Raw genomic sequence first — 21989 nt, 5'->3', positions numbered from 1 at the left:
AAACCAGAGCGCCCAGAAGAAACCCACGCAGAAACAGGGAGAATGTAAAAACTCCACACAGACTGTCACCCACGGCTGGAATTGAACCCAGGTCCTTGGCATATGAGGCAGCAGTGCTAACCATTGTGCCACCATGCTACCCCAATCTTTTGATCGTTGCATTTGAATCAAAGGAAAAAGTATAAAAGTGTAACGTCCAGATATGTTTTGAAGATAATATGGATATCAGGGGTACCATAATGCTAATGTCACTGGACGAATCCAGAGGCCAAGACTAACACAGCGTAGAAACGAGTTCAAGACCCATCACGGCAGCTGGGACAATTTGAATTCAATTAGTTCATAATTAGGAGTAAAATGCTAGCCTCATTGATAATGATCATGAAATTGTCGTTTGGTCGTAAGAGTCCATCTGGTGCACTAATGTCCTTCAGGGGAGGGAATAGGCCATGCCTATCCATTCTGGACTATATCTGATTCCAGACTTACAGCGATGTGGTTGACAAATGGCTTCTTAAACGGCCTAGCAAATCACTCAGTGATTTCAGGTCCATGAGGGTAGCACAGTGGTTAGCACTGTTGCTTCACAGTGCCAGGGACCGGGCTTCGATTCCTGCTGGGTCACTGTCTGTGCGGAGTCTGCACATTCCCCACATGTCTGCGTGGGTTTCCTCCAGGTGCTCCGGTTTCCTCCCACAAGTCCCAAAAGACGTGCTTGTTAGGTGAATTGGATATTCGTAATTCCCCCTCTGTGTACCGAACAGCCGCCATAGTGTGGCGACTAGGGGATTTTCATCATAGCTTCATTACAGTGTTAATGTAAGCCTACTTGTGACAGTAAGATTATTATTAAAAATATCTCCTTAACCTCAGCACTGTGTACCTATCCCAGGTGGACTGCAGCAGTTCAAGATGGCAACTTGCCACCACCTACTCAAGGACATTTAGGAATGGGCACTGCCATCACCACGCATATCCCAAGAACAAATTAAAAAAATAAAAAGATAAAGATGATATGTGTCACATTCGGCCTTTCAAGACCACATGGCTTACTTTAGAAACATCACAAACAATCAGGCTATTGCTTTAATATATCTCACAAACATACAGATAGCATTGCATATTATTCAATAATTGACAATTGAAATTGGCCTACAAGTGCATATCAATCCTCTTTAGAAGATCCATCTTACTGCACTTGCTGTTCTTCAAAAGCAGCTTGAATGATGTTTTTCTTATAATTATTCACATTTCTTGTCCTTTTTTTTAAATTTAAAGTACCCAATTCTTTTTTTTTTCAATTTAGGGGCAATTTAGCGTGGCCAGTCCTCCTGTCCTGCACATCTTTGGGTTGTGGGGGTGAGACCTACACAGACACGGGGAGGGTGTGCAAATTCCTCACAGACAGTGACCCGGGGTCGGGATCGAACCCGGGTCCTCGGTGCCACGAGGCAGCAGTGCTACACATTTCCTATCCAATTGGGGGAAAAAAAATTAAGATTGCACACCAGGATTGGAGAATTTCCATCATTGAATTTAAATGGAGTTAAGTAAATAAATCAAGAATAAAACGGATGTCTCCATAATGGTGATGACGATACTACCTAATTATTGTAAAACCCCCATCTCGTTCACTCTTGCCCTGTAGGAAAAGAATCTGCTGTGCTTCCATGGTCTGGCTTACGTATGACTCCAGAACCACAGCAATGAATGAAATGAAATGAAATGAAAATCGCTTATTGTCACGAGTAGGCTTCAATGAAGTTACTGTGAAAAGCCTCTAGTCGCCACATTCCGGCGCCTGTCCGGTGAGGCTGGTACGGGAATGTGGTTGACTGTTACATATGCTCTGAAGTAGCCTAGCAAGCCACCCCATTTTTATGGATAGTAAATAGTTGCTAGCTTTGCCAGTGATGCCACACCCCAGAATGAATAAATAACATTTGATTTGGACGCTGTTCCTCTTATTGGTGTATTTGTGTACATCTATAATACCATGCTAAACAGGACTCTCTATTACCATTTTCATGCTCGTGCAAATATTCTTAGGAACACCTGGTGCTTTGACTGGAGCATCTCGCCATAATTTGCATATAGTTCTACTATGTTAAAATTCAAAGTATATTCATGTGCAATGTTTGAGTCCATTGTATGGCACAGTTGCTGTCCAGACTGATTGAAGATATGAATCTTTAAATTCTGCAGATTCGGCTGAATGAGGCGGCTAGTGAACAGTTAGTTCTACAGTTAGAAAATAAATGTTGCAGCTATTTCTGTCTCAGTACCAGTTGCAATTTCCATGTAATGGTGGCCCAAATCTTGCGGTCAGCAACAATGACGATTTCCCTGACATGACGTTGCTGCCCATTTCTTCTGGAATCTTCCGATCCCAGCTAACAGGGAGCAGAGTATAGCCAGGGGAAGGAGAAGACACACCCCTTTTTTAAGGAATGATCTGCCGTATTCTAGTATTTCAAGGACCAGCCTTTTATTGAATGAGTGTGGGTTGGTGAATGGATAAGTGAATGGCTGGCGGAGTGACTTAATTAAGCTGGGCAGAGGAGTAGGTGGGTGAAGTAGTTAGATGTGTGACTGGGGGAGTGGATAGGTGAGTGAGTTGGTGCGTGGGCCAGTGAGTGAGCGGACCGTCAGTGGGTGGGCTGGCATGTGAGTGGACTGGCAGGTTAAAGGACTACTACCATGACTTGACCTTGTTACGCCCAATCCCAGAATTGGAGTGGTAGTCGTCCGGTGATCGGGGATGTAGTTGGGTCTGGTTGTGGGGGTATTCGGGTTGCGGGTGGTGGGTTGGCGCAGTCAGGTCAGGTCATGGGATAGTTGTTTGGCCACGGGGTGAGTGATTGGAGGTGGGGGGGGTTGGCGTCAGTTGTGAAGTTACTCGGTTGTTCGACCTATAAACTGGTTAACATTTCCTGGTTAATTGCACATATCCATCTTAAGACTCCACCTTAAGGTCAGGGTTTGAGAAATTTGAGGATGGCCCCAGGCAACATGGAATTGCCATCAGACGTTTAAACTTCCTGGGAAAATTCCACCAAGGTCTGCACGTCAGGACTTCCACAGGGTCCTGATGTGCATCTTCTGTCATAGATCGGGTCTCTGATAATCTGCAGACTGGAAGATTTGGGCCATTATTTAGAATACAGGTATCAGGCAATCTTAATAAATGGCATATAACATTTTTAAATATTTAGTACCCCCCTAAACATAGGTGCAGGTCTCCGCTGGAACTTTTCCACACCTCAGTCCTGCTCCGCATTTCTTGCCAGGTCTTCCAAGCTCGGGGTCTCCTGAATCAATGATTGAATGGAGTGAATAAATGGTTGGTAGGGTGCGTGGTTAAATAAATAGATGTGGGTCGAGTGGCAGTTGCCTAGGCTGGCAAATGGGTAGGGTGGAAGATGGGTGGAGCAGCTGGTGGATAGCGCGACTGGTGCATAAGGTGGCAGGTGGGTAGAGTGGCAGGTGGGTGAGGTAAGAGGGAGTAGTAATGAGGTCAGTGTGATCATGGGTGTCAATTATTTAGTTACCCAGGAGTTAGACTAATATTTTTGCATCTGATATTTCCTGGGTAAATGTTCACCAGACCTTTCTCAAGTCTCTGACTCTAACTCAGAGTCAGACACTTTCACAGAGGGTCCTAGGGAGAACGGGTTGGTCTGTCCGAAGTTCAGACTTCCCAAGCAGTTTCCACCAAGATCAGTGCATCAGGACTTCCGTGAGGTCCTGACATGCCTCTTGGGTCTCTGAAGATCTAGAGAACAGAAGATCTGGGCCAGAAGTGTAACACTTTGCAGTTGACATTTTGGGTACCTTCAGGTGATAACTAAGGTGACATCCATTTTTATTGAGGCATAAAACTGTTTTCTCTTTTTTTTTTCTAATTTGGAATATCTTACAGAAACTACAACTTGCCCTGTCAAATTTAGTGAAAGTCGCAACCTTTTTTGCAACTGCAAATGACAGCCTCATTTAGCCTATTCTTCAAAATGTAAATATTTGTGCCTAATGCATTCTTGAACTCACCTGTATGCCAACTGTGCTGTACAATGGACTTCCAATGGGAGTAAATATTTCTTGAATTTTAATATAGTGAGACCGCTGACCAAATGGTCAAGTCAGGGCACTCGACATTTCTGAGACTATTTGCCCAAGCGTTCTAATGGTAATACACTGAAAGTAGTTCAAACATAAATGACTATAAAATGGACCCCGGTGCTGCAGGAGTCTCCAGTTAGAATCAGCAACACAGCTGCAGTGGAAAAGATCCTGCTGTTTCCATGGAGATCCACAGTGTTGCAGTTCAAATTGTTGGCAGTAAGTGCATTAGATATTAGCAATCTGTCAGTTAAAAAAAAAAGCTGACACAATACAACCTTTGAATCATAATTATGCTACATAACCTCAGAGAGCAATGTAAATATGAGGTAGTATGAATAACTTGTCAAAAGCAAACACCTCAGTTATTTATTTATATATTGATGTTGCTGATATCAAATTGGTTGATGCAAGGAAGAGAAATAATTTGAAGATGGGATATTAATAAACTGCTTGGAACACGAGCCTAATGAAATATTTTCTACAGTGAGTTTGACTTGACTTTAATTATGAAACATGCCACTTTTAAGTTAATATGTTGCTGCTTTAATAAGTAATATCAAAAAAGGATAATGTAATCAGACATGACATTCATCATTCTTACTTTAGGGATTAGAATAATCATACTTCAGAACTCACTACTTCAGATCCCATTGAAGTTAGAAAATCCACTTCAGTTACACGCAAGCAATCCCTTTCACGTTGTTCTTCTTCGGCTGATTTTAAACAACTCTGACAAATCCAACATTTTTTTCTTTCCCTTTTTTTTTCTCCCCTGCAGAATTTAGCCTATGAGATCATTTTAACACTGGGACAAGCTTTCGAAGTGGCCTATCAGCTGGCCCTACAAGCCAGGAAAGGGGGCCACGGCCCACCCACAATGCAAGATAGCCTTGAAAGCAAAGCTGGCAAACCCATCCCAAAGCCGCGAGCAAGTATCCGGAAATCTGTGGTAAGAGCCTAATAAGCAGCTAGATGCATAGCAACAAGATGGATCCTTTTCTGCTTGTTTTTAGCAGTAAGCAATTTGTTGTATCTCATGAGCATTGCTACTTGGAGATCTCATACATTAAAGACCAGGCGTCTGCTGATGTAAATTGGATGTGGGATTGTTTAACATGCATAAACAGTCAGAAGGAAATAAGTTAATAATGACCTTTCAATAGTAATTATACAAATGAATTGCTATCTGACATGCAATATGTGTTGCTAGTAAGCTGTTGCAAATGGTAAATTGAGACTGAAATTTCTCCATAGGGACCTGTGGCAAGCCAAAGCTTGCCTTTGTCGCCAATAAAGGAGCTATAATGAGTCCAAGAAATACAGCTTCTGACTCTCAATGTTAATCACTAATCATTTGAGATTTCGCCCCTTTCCTGTTTATCAGTGGAAGAACAGGGAAGATCTCAAGCATATTTGTAACATATTCTGCGAATCACTTACTAAAGTACTTAAATATCAGTAAATTGAGCCCACTTTAACACTTCGTTGCTAGGTATCTGATGCCATTTTGGGAGCATGAAAAAATACACCAGCTCAAAGATATTTCTGCTTGAATGCGTTCCGTCTTCTGGTCCTCAACATATTTGACACATTGGATGATTTTAGCTAACAGATGAGAACTCTCGAAATGATGACTAAAATTAATCATATATTTAATAACTGGCTACAAAAGTACTTGTGATTAAACGTTAGGGTGCTATCACAAATCTGCTGAAATTTAATTCAAACGTCTCTCTGGTTTTGTCCAGAAATATGCAGGAATTCTTGGGGGGGGGGGGGGGAGAGGAATGCATAAAATGTGCATCGTTTACCTCAAGCAAGTCCTGTGACTCTAAATTATTAAATGCCAGATTTACCGCAGCTGCCTCATGCATAGGATGTGCGGGCATTAATTCATTTTGTTTTTAGTTAATTTTAGTTTTCTCGCCATTCCCATTGTTAAATGAGAAGGAATTGGAACTTTCCTCCTCTCCATGTCCTGGTTAAAGTAAGAAAGATAGCAAATTAATAGTTTTGTCAATCTTCCTTTCTTCACTTTACCCATCCAAACAACAGAGCCTCAGCTGTCGTGCTCTTTTATGCACTGGGGCAGGGCCACAAAAGCAGAAGTGTGACCAACCTCAGTGTGGCCTCTCAGACTTTGATGGATCGCAACAGTTTGGTTAGTTAGCTGCAATCTGATCCCTGTCTTATTGCCCATGTGCTAAAACTCACCACCTGTCCCCAGCTATTCATTCACTCAGCTGTTCCAAGCACACAGCTTTGGTAAGACTGACTTAACTACCCCACAAATTAATTGGTGGACTGGTCACACCATTTCGGGTGAACCATTGCCATTATTGTGCTGAAGAAGGCTAACTAACTAAAATCACAGCAGATACTTGTATTAAAGTATCTTGGTTGTGGATACACAAATTTGTGGCAGCCAAAATATACAATCTGCAGTTCAATATTCTCTTCAGATACACATTAGATCAAAGGGACTCTCAAATTCTCATGTTTGAGGAAAATCGGCATATTTTAACAGAAGCCTGCTCGAAACATGATCCTGAATTTGGAGAATGCAAGCATTTAAGATTAACTGAGTAGATACTGAATTATTGTCAAACATGAAGTTTGCTACTTTGTGCAGTATAGTACCTGCACTGATTTCACTCACATAGGAACAACTAATAACAATATGTCTCAATCCAGCAATTGTATATTTAATGTTAACTCCTCTGTCTTTGTCTGCTCCATCTCCTTTTGTTGCTATCCCACTCTCTTGGCTCTGTCACTTCTTGTATGAACAATAATTTCTTTTAATAGTCCTGGGTTCATGGACCCTTTCCAAATCACTTGCTCAGTCGTCGTATTTGGGCAACTCAGGAAATGGATGATTAATGAGAGAATCATTCTTGCATTTTGCTTGCGAATCGACTGTCCTGGCCTCATTCACAGCTCTCTTGGCTATTAATAGCGCCCACATTCTGCAGCCAGAGAGTTGCTGCTTTCCTATAAATTCTCAGTGTGACAACTTGGCATTATTCCATTGAAATTAGCTATGTATTTTATTAGCACTGATAAAGTGCCTCAGTAAGGCACTCGCCTGCGAGTAACTGGTGCTAAAGGCAGCTAACAATGTTCTAAATACTCTGGTCCTAAATTGAATAACGCCACCAACATCAGCCATGAACACACAAAATGATGTATTCTACTGATAAACATGAGCTATTCTGAAGAGTTTTGATGGAAGACTAGTATTGATGAAAGATTCATATTGGCGAAAGAAGATTAGTATTAATGAGGGAAGAATAGTATTGATGAAGGGAGACTAATATTACTGAAGGAAGACTAGCATTGCTGAGGGAAGACTAGCATTACTGAGGGAAGACTAATAATTACTGAAGGAAGACTAGTATTACTGAAGGAAGACTAGTATTACTGAAGGAAGACTAGTATTAATGAAGGAAGACTAGTATTACTGAAGGAAGACTAGCATTACTGAGGGAAGACTAATATTGCTGAAGGAAGACTAGTATTGGTGAAGGAAGACTAGTATTACTGAAGGAAGACTAGTATTGATGAAGGAAGACTAGTATTACTGAAGGAAGACTAGTATTGACGAAGGAAGACTAGTATTGGTGAAGGAAGACTAGTATTGATGAAGGAAGACTAGTATTGATGAAGGAAGACTACAATTACTGAAGGAAGACTAGTATCACTGAAGGAAGACTAGTATTGATAAAGGAAGACTAGTGTTAATGAAGGAAGACTAGTATTGATGAAGGAAGACTACAATTACTGAAGGAAGACTAGTATCACTGAAGGAAGACTAGTATTAATGAAGGAAGACTAGTATTGATGAAGGAAGACTACAATTACTGAAGGAAGACTAGTATCACTGAAGGAAGACTAGTATTGATGAAGGAAGACTAGTATTATTGAAGGAAGACTAGTATTGATGACGGAAGACTAGTATTGATGAAGGAAGACTAGTATTAATGAAGGAAGACTAGTATTGATGAAGGAAGACTAGTATTGATGAAGGAAGACTATTACTGAAGGAAGACTAGTATTGATGGAGGAAGACTAGTATCACTGAAGGAAGACTAGTATTGATGGAGGAAAACTAGTATTACTGAAGGAAGACTAGTATTGATGGAGGAAGACTAGTATCACTGAAGGAAGACTAGTATTGATGGAGGAAGACTAGTATCACTGAAGGAAGACTAGTATTGATGGAGGAAGACTAGTATCACTGAAGGAAGACTAGTATTGATGGAGGAAGACTAGTATTACTGAAAGAAGACTAGTATCACTGAAGGAAGACTAGTATTGATGGAGGAAGACTAGTATCACTGAAGGAAGACTAGTATCACTGAAGGAAGACTAGTATTGATGGAGGAAGACTAGTATTACTGAAGGAAGACTAGTATTACTGAATGAAGACTAGTATTACTGAAGGAAGACTAGCATTAGTAAAGGAAGATTACTATTAGTGAAGGAAGATTAGAATTAGTGAAGTGTTATGACACGCTGAGTTAGTGTACAATCAATTCCAGCCGCACAGTTCCCGGTTTCCCAACTCAAATGAATTAACCAATAATTTGTATAAAGCTTCTGAGATCTTTGGCCCTTGACTGTTCCAAACAGGCACCAGATTTGAAAGCGAAACACAGCAACCATTTATTTATAACAAAAATAGAGATAAGACATGCAATACTTAGAATAGAATAATGGACAGCTAATCTACTACTCCCGCCTCCCCCTTTTTACCGTCCCACCCTCAACCCAACACACACAGAAAACAGACACACACAGGGAGGGGGAGGGATCAAAATAATAGAAATTAAAATATGAAATGGAAGATGCGCCAGTAGGCTATCCTTCCAGGTGAGTGAAACCAGCGGTTAGATTGCTAAGGAGGATCTTCTGGCAGTTACATTCATTCAGAACTCCCAGGCTGTAGGATTCCCTCTGGGAGTCACTTTAATTTTTATTGTGCCTTCACCCCAAAAAAACAGCCTCGGACCTGTGTAATTCTTATTTGTGTCCAACTCCACCAGAATGTCTAACAGCCTTTCTGAGATAACAGAGTTCCCACAAGAGATTTAGGAAAGGGTTTTTAAACAACTGACCTCACCTGCAGCTGGTACTGGACTGGAATTACTTTGCTGCTCAAACTGGCTGTGCAGAGAGAAAGGTATTTACTCCGAAACTTCAAAAATAATCCATCAGGTGAGAGATGGAAATTAGACCTGTGACACTCCAGCTTCTGTAAAAAACAAAACTAAAGCAAAAACAGTCCTACAGAGGAAGAAACATTCCAGAATGGTCAGCACCAATCAACATCAAACATTAGCCAAGGCCCGGCAATTAGAAAACAGCTTGTTTGCTGCCAGTCAAGTCCATCAAGAGGTGACATCACTCAAGTCAGACCAAACAGCACATCATGCTGGAGTGCCCTGTTTTTCATAAAATAAAGGTGAAGTCCATCTTAAAGGCATAGGTCCCATTATTTGTCTAGGCACAAAAATTGAAATATCAGAATAACAGAAATTAAAAGGAAAAAGCAAGGGACAGACAGGGATTAACAGGAGGCTTCTTACAAAAAGATGAGTATTAGTGAAGGAAGACAAGCATTGATGCAGAAACACTAGTGTTGTTGACACAAGATTAATATTGGCAAAGGAAGATTAGTATCAGGGATGGAAGATTAGTACTGCTGTAGGAAGATTAGCATTAGTGAAGGAGGATTAGTATCAGTGAAGAAAGATTAGTATTAGTGAAGGAAGACTATTATTGATGAAGGAAGACTAATGTTAATGAGGAAAGATTAGCATTTGTGAAGTAAGATTAGTAATAGTCCAGAAAGGCTAGTATTAGTGAAGGAAGACTGACATTAGTGGCGGAAGACTAGTATTTATGAAGGAAAACTAGTATTGATGAAGAAAGATTAGCATTGGCAAAAGAAGATTAGTCTTGATGAAGAAAGATTAGCATTGGCAAAAGAAGATTAGTCTTGATGAAGGAAGATTAGCATTAGTGAAATAAGGGACGAAATTCTCCAACCCCCCGCAGGGTCGGAGAATCGCCCGGGGCCGGCGAAAGTCCCGCCCCCGCCGTGGCAGAAATTCTCCACCACCCGGGAATTGGCGGGGGTGGGAATCACGCCCCGCCGATCGGCGTGCCCCCTGCGGCGATTCTCCGGCCCACGATGGGCTGAAGTCCCGCGGCTGAGAGGCCAATCCCGCCGCCGTGGTTTGAACCACCTCTGGTGGCGGCGGGCTCGGCGGCGCGAGCGGGCCCCCGGGGTCCTGGGGGGGGCGCGGGGCGATCGGACCCTGGGGGGTGTCCCCACGGTGGCCAGGCCCGAGATCGGGGCCCACCGATCGGCAGGCGGGCCAGTGCCGTGGGGGCACTCTTTTTCTTCTGCCGCCGCCACGGCCTCCACTATGGCGGAGGCGGAAGTGAATCCCCCAGCGCACATGCGCCGGTGATGATGTCAGCGGCAGCTGACGCACTGGTGCATGTGGGAACCGGCGAAGGCCTTTCGGCCAGCCCCGGCGGCGGGCGTCAAAGACCGTTGGTGCCGATTTTGGCGCCAGTCAGCGTGGTGCCAACCACTCCGGCATGGGCCTAGCCCTTCAATGAGAGGGCTCGGCCCCTAAAGGTGCAGAGAATTCTCCTTTGGGGAGGACCGACGCCGGAGTGGTTGGCGCCACTCCGCTACGCCGGGACCCCCCGCCCCGCCGGGTAGGGGAGAATCCAGCCCAAGATTAATGATAGACAAGCAAGATTAGTATTAGCGATGGAAGACTAGTATTAGCGAAGAAAGACCAGTAATAGTGGAAGAAGATTAGCAGAGGCTGCATGATAGCGTAGCAGTTAGCACTGTTGCTTCACAGCGGCAGGGTCCCGGGTTCAATTCCCGCTTGGGTCACTGTCTGTGCAGAGTCTGCATGTTCTCCCTGTGTCTCGTGGGTTTCCTCTGGGTGCACCAGTTTCCTCCCACAAGTCCCGAAAGATGTTCGGTTAGGTGAATTGGACATTCCGAATTCTCCCTCTGTGTATCCCAACAGGCGCCGGAGCATGGCGACTCAGGAATCTTCACAGTGACTTCATTGCAGTGTTAATATAAGCCTACTTTTGACAATAATTACAATTATTATTATTAGTATTGATGAGCGAAGATTAGTATTGATGAGGGAAGATTAGTATTGATAAGGGAAGATTAGTATTAGTAGGTTGATATTGGTGAAGGCTTCCATGCACCAATATCTTGGGACATTATTCTAGGCTGGATGAAGAGATACATGTGCCCCTTGAACTTTCTGTGCACAGGCAGCATATTGGTTTCCAATGCGTGGAAAGTGATTTGAGTGCCAAATTGAACTTCCCTGGAGAGCATTAAAGCTGTTATGCCTGCTATTTAAAAAAAATGGAATCTGACATTGCTTTTAACTCAGCAATGATTTTCAGTTTGCCAAATGAATTAGAGTAATGCATGTTGAGATGCAGAATGAGGGATGTTGGGGAAAGGCATGAAATAAATAATTGTAATGAGATTTACTTTTTTCTGTTTTTGTTTTCATCCTGTTATCTTCCAGTCAGATCCTAATAATCACATTATCCCAGTGTGTGGGGAAGACAGGATAAGTGTTGGGCTGTCTATCTTCCCCTTCTGGGAATTTGCTACAGAGAGTGCGTATCATCAGTATTACAGAAGGGATATCACAAAATTGTTTCCCTGGCTCTATTTGACAGACTGAGAAAGACTAGTGGGCAGCACGGTAGCATTGTGGATAGCACAATTGCTTCACAGCTCCAGGGTCCCAGGTTCGATTCCGGCTTGGGTCACTGCCTGTGCGGAGTCTGCACGTCCTCCCCGTGTGTACGTGGGTTTCCTTCGGGTGCTCTGGTTTCCTCCCACAGTCCAAAGATGTGCTGGTTAGGTGGATTGGCCATGCTAAATTGGCCTTAGTGTCCAAAATTGCCCTTAGTGTTAGGTGGGGTTACTGGGTTATGGGGATAGGGTGGAGGTGTTTACCTTGGTTAGGGTGCTCTTTCCAAGAGCCGGTGCAGACTCGATGGGCCGAATGGCCTCCTCCTGCACTGTAAATTCTATGAAATATAAGAGAGATTAGTAGGAGAGTTGGGTACCATTATTCTACCTGTGTACACATTTCAGATAGATAACAGAAACCCTGGAGAGTTGTGAACCTAAATTGTGAGTTTGAAAGTCTGAATAGGAGACATTAAACATAGTGGGCGCGATTCTCCGCCCCCCACGCCGGGTGGGAGAATAGCAGGAGGGCCTCCCGATATTTTTCACACCCTCCTGCTATTCTCTCCCCCCCCCCCCCCCCCCCACGACCGACCCACGCCACGAATCGCCGCTCGCAGCTTTTTACGGCGAGCGGCGATTCTCCGAGGCTGATGGGCCGAGCGTCCGGCCCTTCACGCCCATTTCACCACGGCAGCAAACACACCTGCTCGCTGCCGTCGTGAAACGGGCGGCAGATGCCCGTTTGGGGCACCTAGAGGCCCAATTGGCACGGGAGCACCACGACTGTGCTCGGGAGGGGACAGGCCCGCCGATCGCTGCCCACCGATCGTCGGGCCAGCGTCCAAAACAGACGCACTCTTTCCTCTCCGCCGCCCGGCAAGATCAAGCCGCCACGTCTTGCCGGGCGGCTGAGGAGAAAGACGCCAACTGCGCATGCGCGGGTTGGCGTTGTCCAACCTGCGCAAGCGCGGCTGACGTCATCGGCCTCATCATGTGCCGTGACGCTTGGCATGCGGCCTTGACGACCGTCGTCAAGGCCGTGACGCACGGGACCGCGCTCCTAGCCCCGCCTGGGGGGGAGAATCGGCCCCGGAAGTGGCCGTGAAGGCTGCCGTGGGTCACGGCCTGTCCCACGGCAGCCTTTACGATTCTCCGCATTTGTGGAGAATCGCGCCCAATGTCTGTATCACTAGTGACAGCATAGCATCAGTCTTGTAATCCAAAGTTACTGCTCTATTAGAAGATGATTTGCTATTCACATTGCGTGTCATTTATTTTCATATATTTACAATATGCTTATTCTCAAAGCATCTGGAGGGTGTGGGTGAGATCAAAAATTGCCAAAAAAATATGGCGTAGGATATGATAACTAATTGTCAGGCGGCAAAATATTTGTGCAGTGGTGCTGGGATAAAATTGTGTTGCTAAATGTAATGAGCACTTTGAAACCTGCTCCATAACTGAATATGAGATAGTGGTTCAGACCAAGCTGCTCCTAATAAAGTTGCAGTAAACAAGGGTGGGGAACCTCTAGTAGAATATTTACCTCCTAAAAGCAGGGGAAGGAAAGCAAGTTGTCCTGTTGCAAGTCAGCATATTTTGCAATTTGACTTTGAAGTAGCACCTTCCGACACTAACTAGATACCTCCCGGCACTGATGGGGAACTTTACAATGACGATGGGGACATTAAGGTGGTGACTACCTTGCAGGGCTGGCATGTCTCAACAAACTCCAATGGAAAGGATGCCAGCATTTGTGCAGTAAAAAGTCTTACAACACCAGGTTAAAGTCCAACAGGTGAGGAAGGAGCAGTGCTCCGAAAGCTTGTGTTTGAAACAAACCTGTTGGACTTTAACCTGGTGTTGTAAGACTTCTTACTGCGCTCACCCCAGTCCAACGCCGGCATCTCCACACCATAGCATTTGTGCAGTAAGCTGATGTGTTTTTCTGAGCAATGCCTGTTTGTAGAGGAACAGCAACCTAAAATAAAACATCCAAAGCAATTAAAATGAAGTGGCTTTATGCAGCAGTTTAATTTGGTTTTAACATTTTTTTTTTCTTGAACTAAATATAAATTAATGTTCTGCTTCTTGTGTAAATTAGCATCTTTTAAAGTAATAAACATCTGCCTGCATTAATTTTCTTTAATAAAAATATGCATTCTTATTTCCTGGAGACCTAAATTTATACCATATTAGCCAAATCAAATGTGAAAATGCAACTTTAATGGAACAATCTTATTAGTTCTTTCTAGGGGGAACATAAGTGGGTTTGACTGTGGTTAAAGTATTTGACTCCAAATCAAGTAATATGAAGACTCAGTGTCTTGGTGCCTTAAAAGCAATATGGTGGAGCGCTTGCCTCACACTTGCACTTGTGCAGGTTTCAATTTCAGTACACTTCAGGGAGCCATTGAACAGAAATTAAACTGTATTGTGACGTGAGGGGGTGCACAGTCATCATTGGCTGCTACCTTACACTTTTCCCCCTTTCCAGCTAATTATAGGCTGGCACTGGGCCCGGGCCTAAGCTAGTCACCTGTGTCCCATTGGACCAGAGAACAGTGTTTGGCATGGAACGGAGAGATGAAGATGAGGAAGAACCTTAGGGAAGGGTACTATTTTTTCATACTTTTAACAACAGCACTTGAAAGTGTCTCCTTTGCTTAGAAATGCCTCTGCATTTTTCATGACGCATATATACAGCTATGTTGTTGTTTGCACTTTCTTTTCAGGTGAAACAGCCAAATAACAGATGGTCCTTAGATCACATTTACACCCCTCACAGGCCACCCCACCCTCCTCCTCCTCTTCCTTCCAAGTTTCATCATTCTCTGCCGCACAAGTTTCAGGTCTTGTTTTTTCCTTTGTCTGCATTGCCTTGTCTGCCCCCCCTTGAGTTTTTCCTCTGCATCATCTGCTATTAATTGTGCAAGGCTAAAATTCAGGATGCATGATACCTCAATACAGCACATTTGGCAAAATATTTTGTGATTGGTTTCACATGAATTGGATTGAAAGGCAGCAACTCCTATTACTGGAGCAGCCAAAACCCACAAGGTTTTATTGGACTCAAATTTAGCGAGGAGAACAGACCAATTAACAATATGACCCTCTATTCCCAACTGCAGGTGTTTTCCTTTCAGTAAACAAACTGCCAGTTTTAATTTAAACTCAAATTCACCACTAAATTTTTATTGAGAACTCTGTACTTGGTTAATTTAAACAGAAGCTAGATATGTCAGAAACAAAAGAGATCAATGCATTTTATTATTTTTAATGATCTGGATAAGGTAACTACATGAATTAATATACTTCATACTTGTGCAGCTGCTGGTGCCCATTTTTCCTTCTGGAATTTTGGCACAGTTCAACATGTATACTTCTGCTGCTGCTCCAAGCAAGCTTAGTTTAAATTCATGTACTGTTATAAATACTAGCGAGATATGAGCCCAAATTAAAAGCTACCTTACTTCATAGGTGCTCTGATGCGCATTTAATTATTCATGAACTAAGCATTATTCCAGCATCTCCATAATGACAGCAGAACTTCAATATTCTGTTTGCCCACGACCTTTATAAAGAACGGAAAACAGATATGACAGCTGAAGCTCTCGAGGGTGCACGTCGAATTTTAGCCTAGACAACGCTGTGTTCATTGTTCAATCTTAACACCTATAAACCTTGAATTCATTGTTAATATTTCAAACTGACCTTTCTATATATACACATATTTTAAAAAGCTAATTTGCTGAACAGAGTGCAGTGTGGAAGCATGTGAAACTATGGCTTGTTGCAATATTACTTCCGTAGCATCTTGGTTACCTTCAGAACACCCAGCATTCTCACATTATATAGAATCCAAAATGAACTATCTGGTGGTCTGAAGCCAATGGCATTAACATCAATAATCAGTAATGAGACAGCACCTACTTTGAGGAAGAAAATGTGCTGTTTGACACACCAGAAATTATAGTTGAGTAGAGTTCTGTATAGACCACCCAATTCCAACCTGGTTTCTTGTGGAATTTTGAGCTGCTGTATTGTTTAGGTGGCATTTAATTTCTTGATAACATTATTACCAAAATGTAGTCCATTCGGATATGCACATTTTCTGACTATGTGCAGCTTTTTAATCTTGTTTTTGTTTAATGATCTTTTAAACTGAATGCATTGGGATTGGATATTCCTTTTGTGGCATGGGGGCCTTATAGGATGCTCACTAACAGTGCAATGCAAATTAGTAATTTAACTGGGCATTTTCAAACAGACCTGAGTTCTTGCCACTTGAGATAAAAATAAATGTTTTCTTACAATACAATAAGCAACTCCATGTAGCTAGCACAGCAAATGTGCCATCAGTATTAACCTTGTTAAGTCTGCCACTTGCTGTTCTGCTGGTTATTATAAAATAGTGGCTTGAGCATATGTTTCCAGTAACTGGGCACCACAGATTGTGTTGCAAATAGGCTTGCTTTATAAACAGAACATTTAGTACATAAAATATACATTTGATTTCTCATTCAATTGATGTATATTATTTCAGAATCCTGTGTGTCTGGTCACACCAGTGTAAACGTAACCTTTTAGCCCACCTAGCAGTAACATTTAAGTTGCACCTTCCAGGTTTTCACATCTTTTAAAAAAAGACCTCCACAAAGTTGTGAGTCAGATGATGGGTTATATCATACAATATGTTAAGTAAATAGTTGAAAGAAATACAGTGGAGCAGCTTACCGACTCCTCAAGAGTTTTGTTGGTTGCTATATTTACTGTAACTTTGGACAGACTTCATGGAAGGTGCTTTAATATATTTCTGTTTTACTTGGGTTATGGATAAAATGCCTTAACGTACAAGTTGCACTATAGTTTATTAGTGTTTTTAATGATGTATTGTTTGCGCACAATAACAATGAATTGTGCTGTGGTGAGATTTCCCCTTTAACAGTTTTAATCGCACCGTCTCTAGGAGATGCAGAATGGTAATAAGCCGGATACCAACACCGAATGGTCTTTTTTTACATGATTTCATCAAAGACCAGTTTCTGTAAAACACTAGGTACGTGTCTTTTGCAGCTGGCCTATGCTGTAATCGTCTAAATAGTGTAATTTAAAATGAGCACAAAACAATTCACGTTTCTAAACTTCCAAGCATCGTGCAGCAGTGGGGTTGGGGAGGGGAGGGGGGCTTGCTGGTGGTGGGGCGGAACATGACCAGGTCTCTCCCTATTTATTTTGTCCCCCGTCTGAAATATATTTTCCCTTCACCCACCTGAGTGGATGGGCAGGTGACCTACAGCCAGGGCAATCTGATGCCTCTCTGCAATGGGGCATTAGGTGGTGTGTGAAAGTGGCCTTGGGGTGAAACAGCCTCTATTTCTTCCCTGTTGCACCACCCCCCTCCCCTGCAGACCCAAGCCTGCAATTTACCACTCCATGGCACAGTGTGTTGGTGCACCTGCTGTGCGCTCTGTGACCAGTAGACTTTGCTATTTATTTTACACTTGTTAAAGGTATCTTCCAGGGTTAATGTTTGTTCTATGATCATTTGAAGAATCACCAAAAAAAAGTCATCTGCTTTATTTGGACAAGTTCCCATGGGTGAAAAGTCCACATTACCTAAAGGCTATTGAGGGCTATTTTTGTTGCTCCCTGTTTAGTACTAAACGTTCAATGCATTAATTTGAACTGTCATTTCAAACCTTTACAAGGCAGTAAAGTTACTTACCTAGCTAGCGAAGCTTCAACCATAAATTGAAAGAGACCTGACAGTTATGCAAGACATTAAAATAGTCATAAAACATAATTTGAGTAAACTCATGTTATCACCATTTTAGCAATCAAAGCACTTCGGTAATATTTAGAATGCTGATCAACTGCTACATCCCTCAAATTGTAAAGTGTTACTGTGAAAAAACATTCATAGTTATTCCCATTGCAGTAAATATTTTAGCTTTGAATTCAATTGCTTTAAAAGAGCATCTCCGTACAAAACCTATTAGATATTCTCCCAATAGGGTGCGATTATACCTTAGATTTAATCTTTATTTGAATTGTTTATAGTGGACACAAAGCTAATTAGCTAACAAGCTTTATTTCAGATGACTGAATTTTGATGTAGATGTGTGTATACAGGCTGCAATTGTTGGAATGCCCCACCCATCCTCCCCCACCCACCATCCCGGCATCCGCTACACCTGAGATGTTCAGTACGTACGGAAGCCAGGTTTAACATTCGTATGGCTGAAGAAGTCATGTGGTGGGGCTGCTGTACTTTGCTGTCATTAAAGTGCAACTACTGGTTCTTTCAGTAGAATTGAAATGTAATGTAGCCTAACTTCATGTCAAAGAAAATTTGAACATGATGGTTTGTGGAGGCAGTAAAGCCTCAAGTGTGTTTATTAATTTTTATTGGTCATTTTTTTTCGTCCAATAAATGAAATCCCCCATTTGCTCATGCAGTTGTTTTTTTGTCCTCGTTTCCTGCAGATTGACCAACCTCTTCTGGAACAAAAGACTCATCCTAATGTACCTTGGATTGTGGAGCCTGTGCAAGAATCAAAAAGGGCGATGAGCACTAAGTATGAGACCACAATATTCTAAACGCTATGTCTCATTCTCCTCTTGTCTGTGCCTTCGCACTCTTTTGAACAATCACTTCAGGCAGCACATTTTGTCTCCTCTGGTGACCTCTGACCCAGTGGAGAGGAAAACTGCACTCACTGAGTGACCTTTACACAGTTACTGTCATCACTGCATGAAGCTGCTCTTTTTCCTTGCCATTCCTCTCACTGTAGCAACAGGAATGACACTGACACACGACAACTGTCTTTAGACTTATTTTAAAACCAGTCCACCAGAAGGACTGTAGCTGATGCAGTTTCAAGATTTTGCTCTCAGTCTTGATATAACTTTACTCTTCAAAACCTTTTCGGGTCATCGCGGATTTAGAAGAAATCAGTGGACTCTTAACTCTGAAGGTCTCTTCTGCCCATCTGATTAATTGAATGCTGCTAAAAGCTGATAACAAGTCTAAGCATTTTTTAAAAATCCCTTCTGGACTAACACTTTTTCACAAAAAAAAACAGCTGCGATGTATGCATTGCAGCCTTGGGATATTGTTAAAAATGGCTAAGCTAATAACTTTCAATAACTGCTTTTGTTTTGAAATGACTGCACTGTTTTAGTGGTTTGCTAACTGCTTTAGGCAATTGTTGTGAATTTCACTATTGTTTTATTGGAAATTTCACAGCCTATCTACATTTGCTCAGACCAATTCCTTCAGAGGCTCTCGCCCTTGTTTTAAACACTGATCTGCACTGAGAATAATTTTATAGTTTTTTTTTGCTTTAGCAACGTGGTACTACAACTGAGAATATTTTTATTTATTACTTTTCACGTAAGCAGTAATGATTTTTACGACAGCCTGCTCCTAAAATGTGAATGTTTTGGAATAGAAAAAAAATCAGGAGTTTTACACTTGAAGCCAATTTTCAGTCAAGTTTCTAAACAGTGTTCAGATTAAAGATCTAATTTTAAAACAGCTTCTCCAATGGCTGAAAAGAAATAAATTCCTAGTTTTTAAAAATAATTTTCTCTGTGACTGGTTGAAAAAAATCCATCATTCCAATGTAGCTCATCGCAGTGAGGTCCCTTGTGCAATACAGAAAGTGTTGAAGTCTGCAAGCGAACAGCGTTGCATTGCAGATAGAGGCGCGCTGCATATTCATATAATGTGCTGGATATGCTCGCTTTCCAAAGTAACAGTAATGGATGCAAAAGAGGTTGCCTTTCTGATGAGGAAAAAGAAATAGCTATTTCAGAAAATATATTGTCTGCACGTGTGATTGTCAGATTTAAATGAAACATGGCACAATGAATATATTTTTGTTCTATAGTACAAAACACAAAATTTCACGAATAGTGACTTGCTCGGCAGTGTGATGCATCATCCCGCATGAGGCAAAGACTAAGATCTGTGACTGATTTCTTTCAAACAATACAGCACACGACGTTTTTTGAACTAAACCTGTGAAACCACAATCAACTGATTTACTACCTGGAGCGGTCAAAGTTTATTGAATATGAGAATCATCATGTTTCTCATTTGTTTGCAAAAAAAAAAATTGAAGATGCGGCAGCATATAATCCGGCGATGTTGCATTGCCTATTGAAACCATGTTGAGCTCGAATTTAACTTTGGTGTGAACAGGCAGCATTGTAAAAAAAAAAAACGATGATAACTAATGGCATCATCTCTTTGGAAAAAAAAACATTGTGAATCAATTTAATGTTTATTTTAGAATCCTTATTGAACTTGTGTAATAATGGTCTTAAGTTGTTTCAATGTTACATTATTTTTATATGATATAGAAACTAAGCTGGGCTTACTGATAAAGGTCACCCAAATATAAGTTAAGGGATGACTAATTAGAGCTTGGGTTGTAATTGATAATCAAATGTATATTGTATGGTTGGACTGAATTTTAGTTCAATTCAGTGTTAATCTTTTAATACGGTATTACAGTACTTGAACAATGCGGTTTCCTTGTACATATTTTTGCCTATTCACTGTTGATACATGTATGTAGTAATTTGACAGTTTAAAAATAAAACCCACTGTAAACATGGTACCAAAATGAAAATGTATGGGGATAAAATAGTGGCCTCGCTGCAACTAATAATTGTACATATGCTTGGGCTTCCAGTTACAGATTTTGTAATTTTGTCATTATTTATATCCTGCAAAAGCACATTAAATAAACAGGATGTATAAACATATGAAGGCTTTACAATTTGTTTCACTGCCATTATGAAGTTATCACTTCCTGCGCATTAAAAGCCAAAGTCTATTTTCCGATCAGATTGTCGGTTGGGTCAAAATCGCTCTCTCCCAATTATCGGATCCAGTTCCGCTAGTTCCGGATGTACTTGTTGAATTATTTACAATTACAAAGTATAAAAATGATGGTGTCTGAATTTAAAGCTCAGTTGGTTCCCAGTTTTAAGATCACCAGATACCAGAGGCTTCCTTTACCAATCAGCCTTTAGGGATGATTAGTTCAGTCCGATTGGGAGCGTTCTGGATCAGTAAAGACTCCACACCACCAACCTGTCTTGACGATATTTCAATTCTTGATTCGATAATTATGTAATGATTCCCTGAAGGCAACTGTAACAAATGCTTTATTAAACAAAAGTATGAAATATAAACCTTGCTTTTCTGTCTTATGAAACACGTACTTATTTACACCCATTTTGAGTTTAGCAATAATTCACATTTGAGTCGAATTTAAGGCCAAGTTTGTAGCTTAAGAAATTTATGTTTTGCTCAATTTTTAATATCTTTAATTGAAGGGATGCAAATCCTCTTATTCATACAAGAAATATATTAAAATGGGTGGAAATTCAATTCACTTAGCCCTCTAATGGAAGTCATTATTAAACACTGGAGACATAAACACAGTCAAGCACTTTTGCAGGCATGTTGGCATGATATCAATAAAATGGCCGAATTAATCGAACAAAGACTTCTAAAATCTTGTCTGAGGATAATGAATTCTGGCATTCTTCAAAATGATCATTCTTTGACTAGAAATAAGCACCATCTATACAGATCAGACATTATGGTGGGGAGTGTTTCTTGACTCCTTGCAAGAAAGCCTTGTCGTCCCAGACCTACAGGCCATATGTTCAACCTCTGCCATTAATCCTCACCCTCGGCCAAGCTGTATTATTTGACACACATTCTGAATGTTTCATTGCTGTGTAGAGGCCAGAGGATGGACAGCGAATTGAATCGGGCAGGCATGAGATGTCAGATGACGGTACACATCCACCATTTGATATGCAAGCATGCTGCTTTATTCATACAGCTTTGCTGAATAAATAGTGGGTTGACATTTACTCTCCTGGTGATCAGCATACTGATGTACTTAGCATAATACCAATAGCATTGAATATTTAATTTTGTTGTAAAAAATCAATGCGGTTCTGTTAGAGACACTGTGGATCAATCCATGAAGGAGCAGAAGTATCATTCATATCCCAAATTTATTGTGTGAACTAAACATGAGCAACATTATTTCAGTGCAGG

At 41.6% G+C, this 21989-nt stretch overlaps 1 protein-coding gene across 24 annotated transcripts in view; it reads left to right on the top strand.

Annotated features, from left to right (window-relative positions):
* Positions 1 to 21106, top strand: part of anks1b (ankyrin repeat and sterile alpha motif domain containing 1B) — a 1080298-nt gene extending 1059192 nt beyond the window's left edge. For 19 of the 24 annotated variants that reach the window (XM_038811309.1, XM_038811312.1, XM_038811303.1 and 16 more), the window contains 3 exons: positions 4901 to 5071; positions 18383 to 18474; positions 19792 to 20674. In XM_038811309.1, coding sequence (XP_038667237.1) covers positions 4901 to 5071; positions 18383 to 18474; positions 19792 to 19837 — 309 coding nt within the window. In that variant the 3' untranslated portion in view covers positions 19838 to 20674. Of the gene's footprint in view, positions 1 to 4900; positions 5072 to 16862; positions 16953 to 18382 lie in introns of all 24 variants that reach the window. The other 5 variants (XM_038811325.1, XM_038811327.1, XR_005462295.1 and 2 more) reach the window with 4 other exon arrangements.
* Positions 21107 to 21989: the final 883 nt, after the last annotated feature.

Source organism: Scyliorhinus canicula, chromosome 11 (assembly GCF_902713615.1).
Source record: "Scyliorhinus canicula chromosome 11, sScyCan1.1, whole genome shotgun sequence".
Lineage (NCBI taxonomy): Eukaryota > Metazoa > Chordata > Chondrichthyes > Carcharhiniformes > Scyliorhinidae > Scyliorhinus > Scyliorhinus canicula.
The sequence above is the reverse complement of the archived record's forward strand: the minus strand, read 5'-3'. Positions and strand labels throughout refer to the sequence as shown.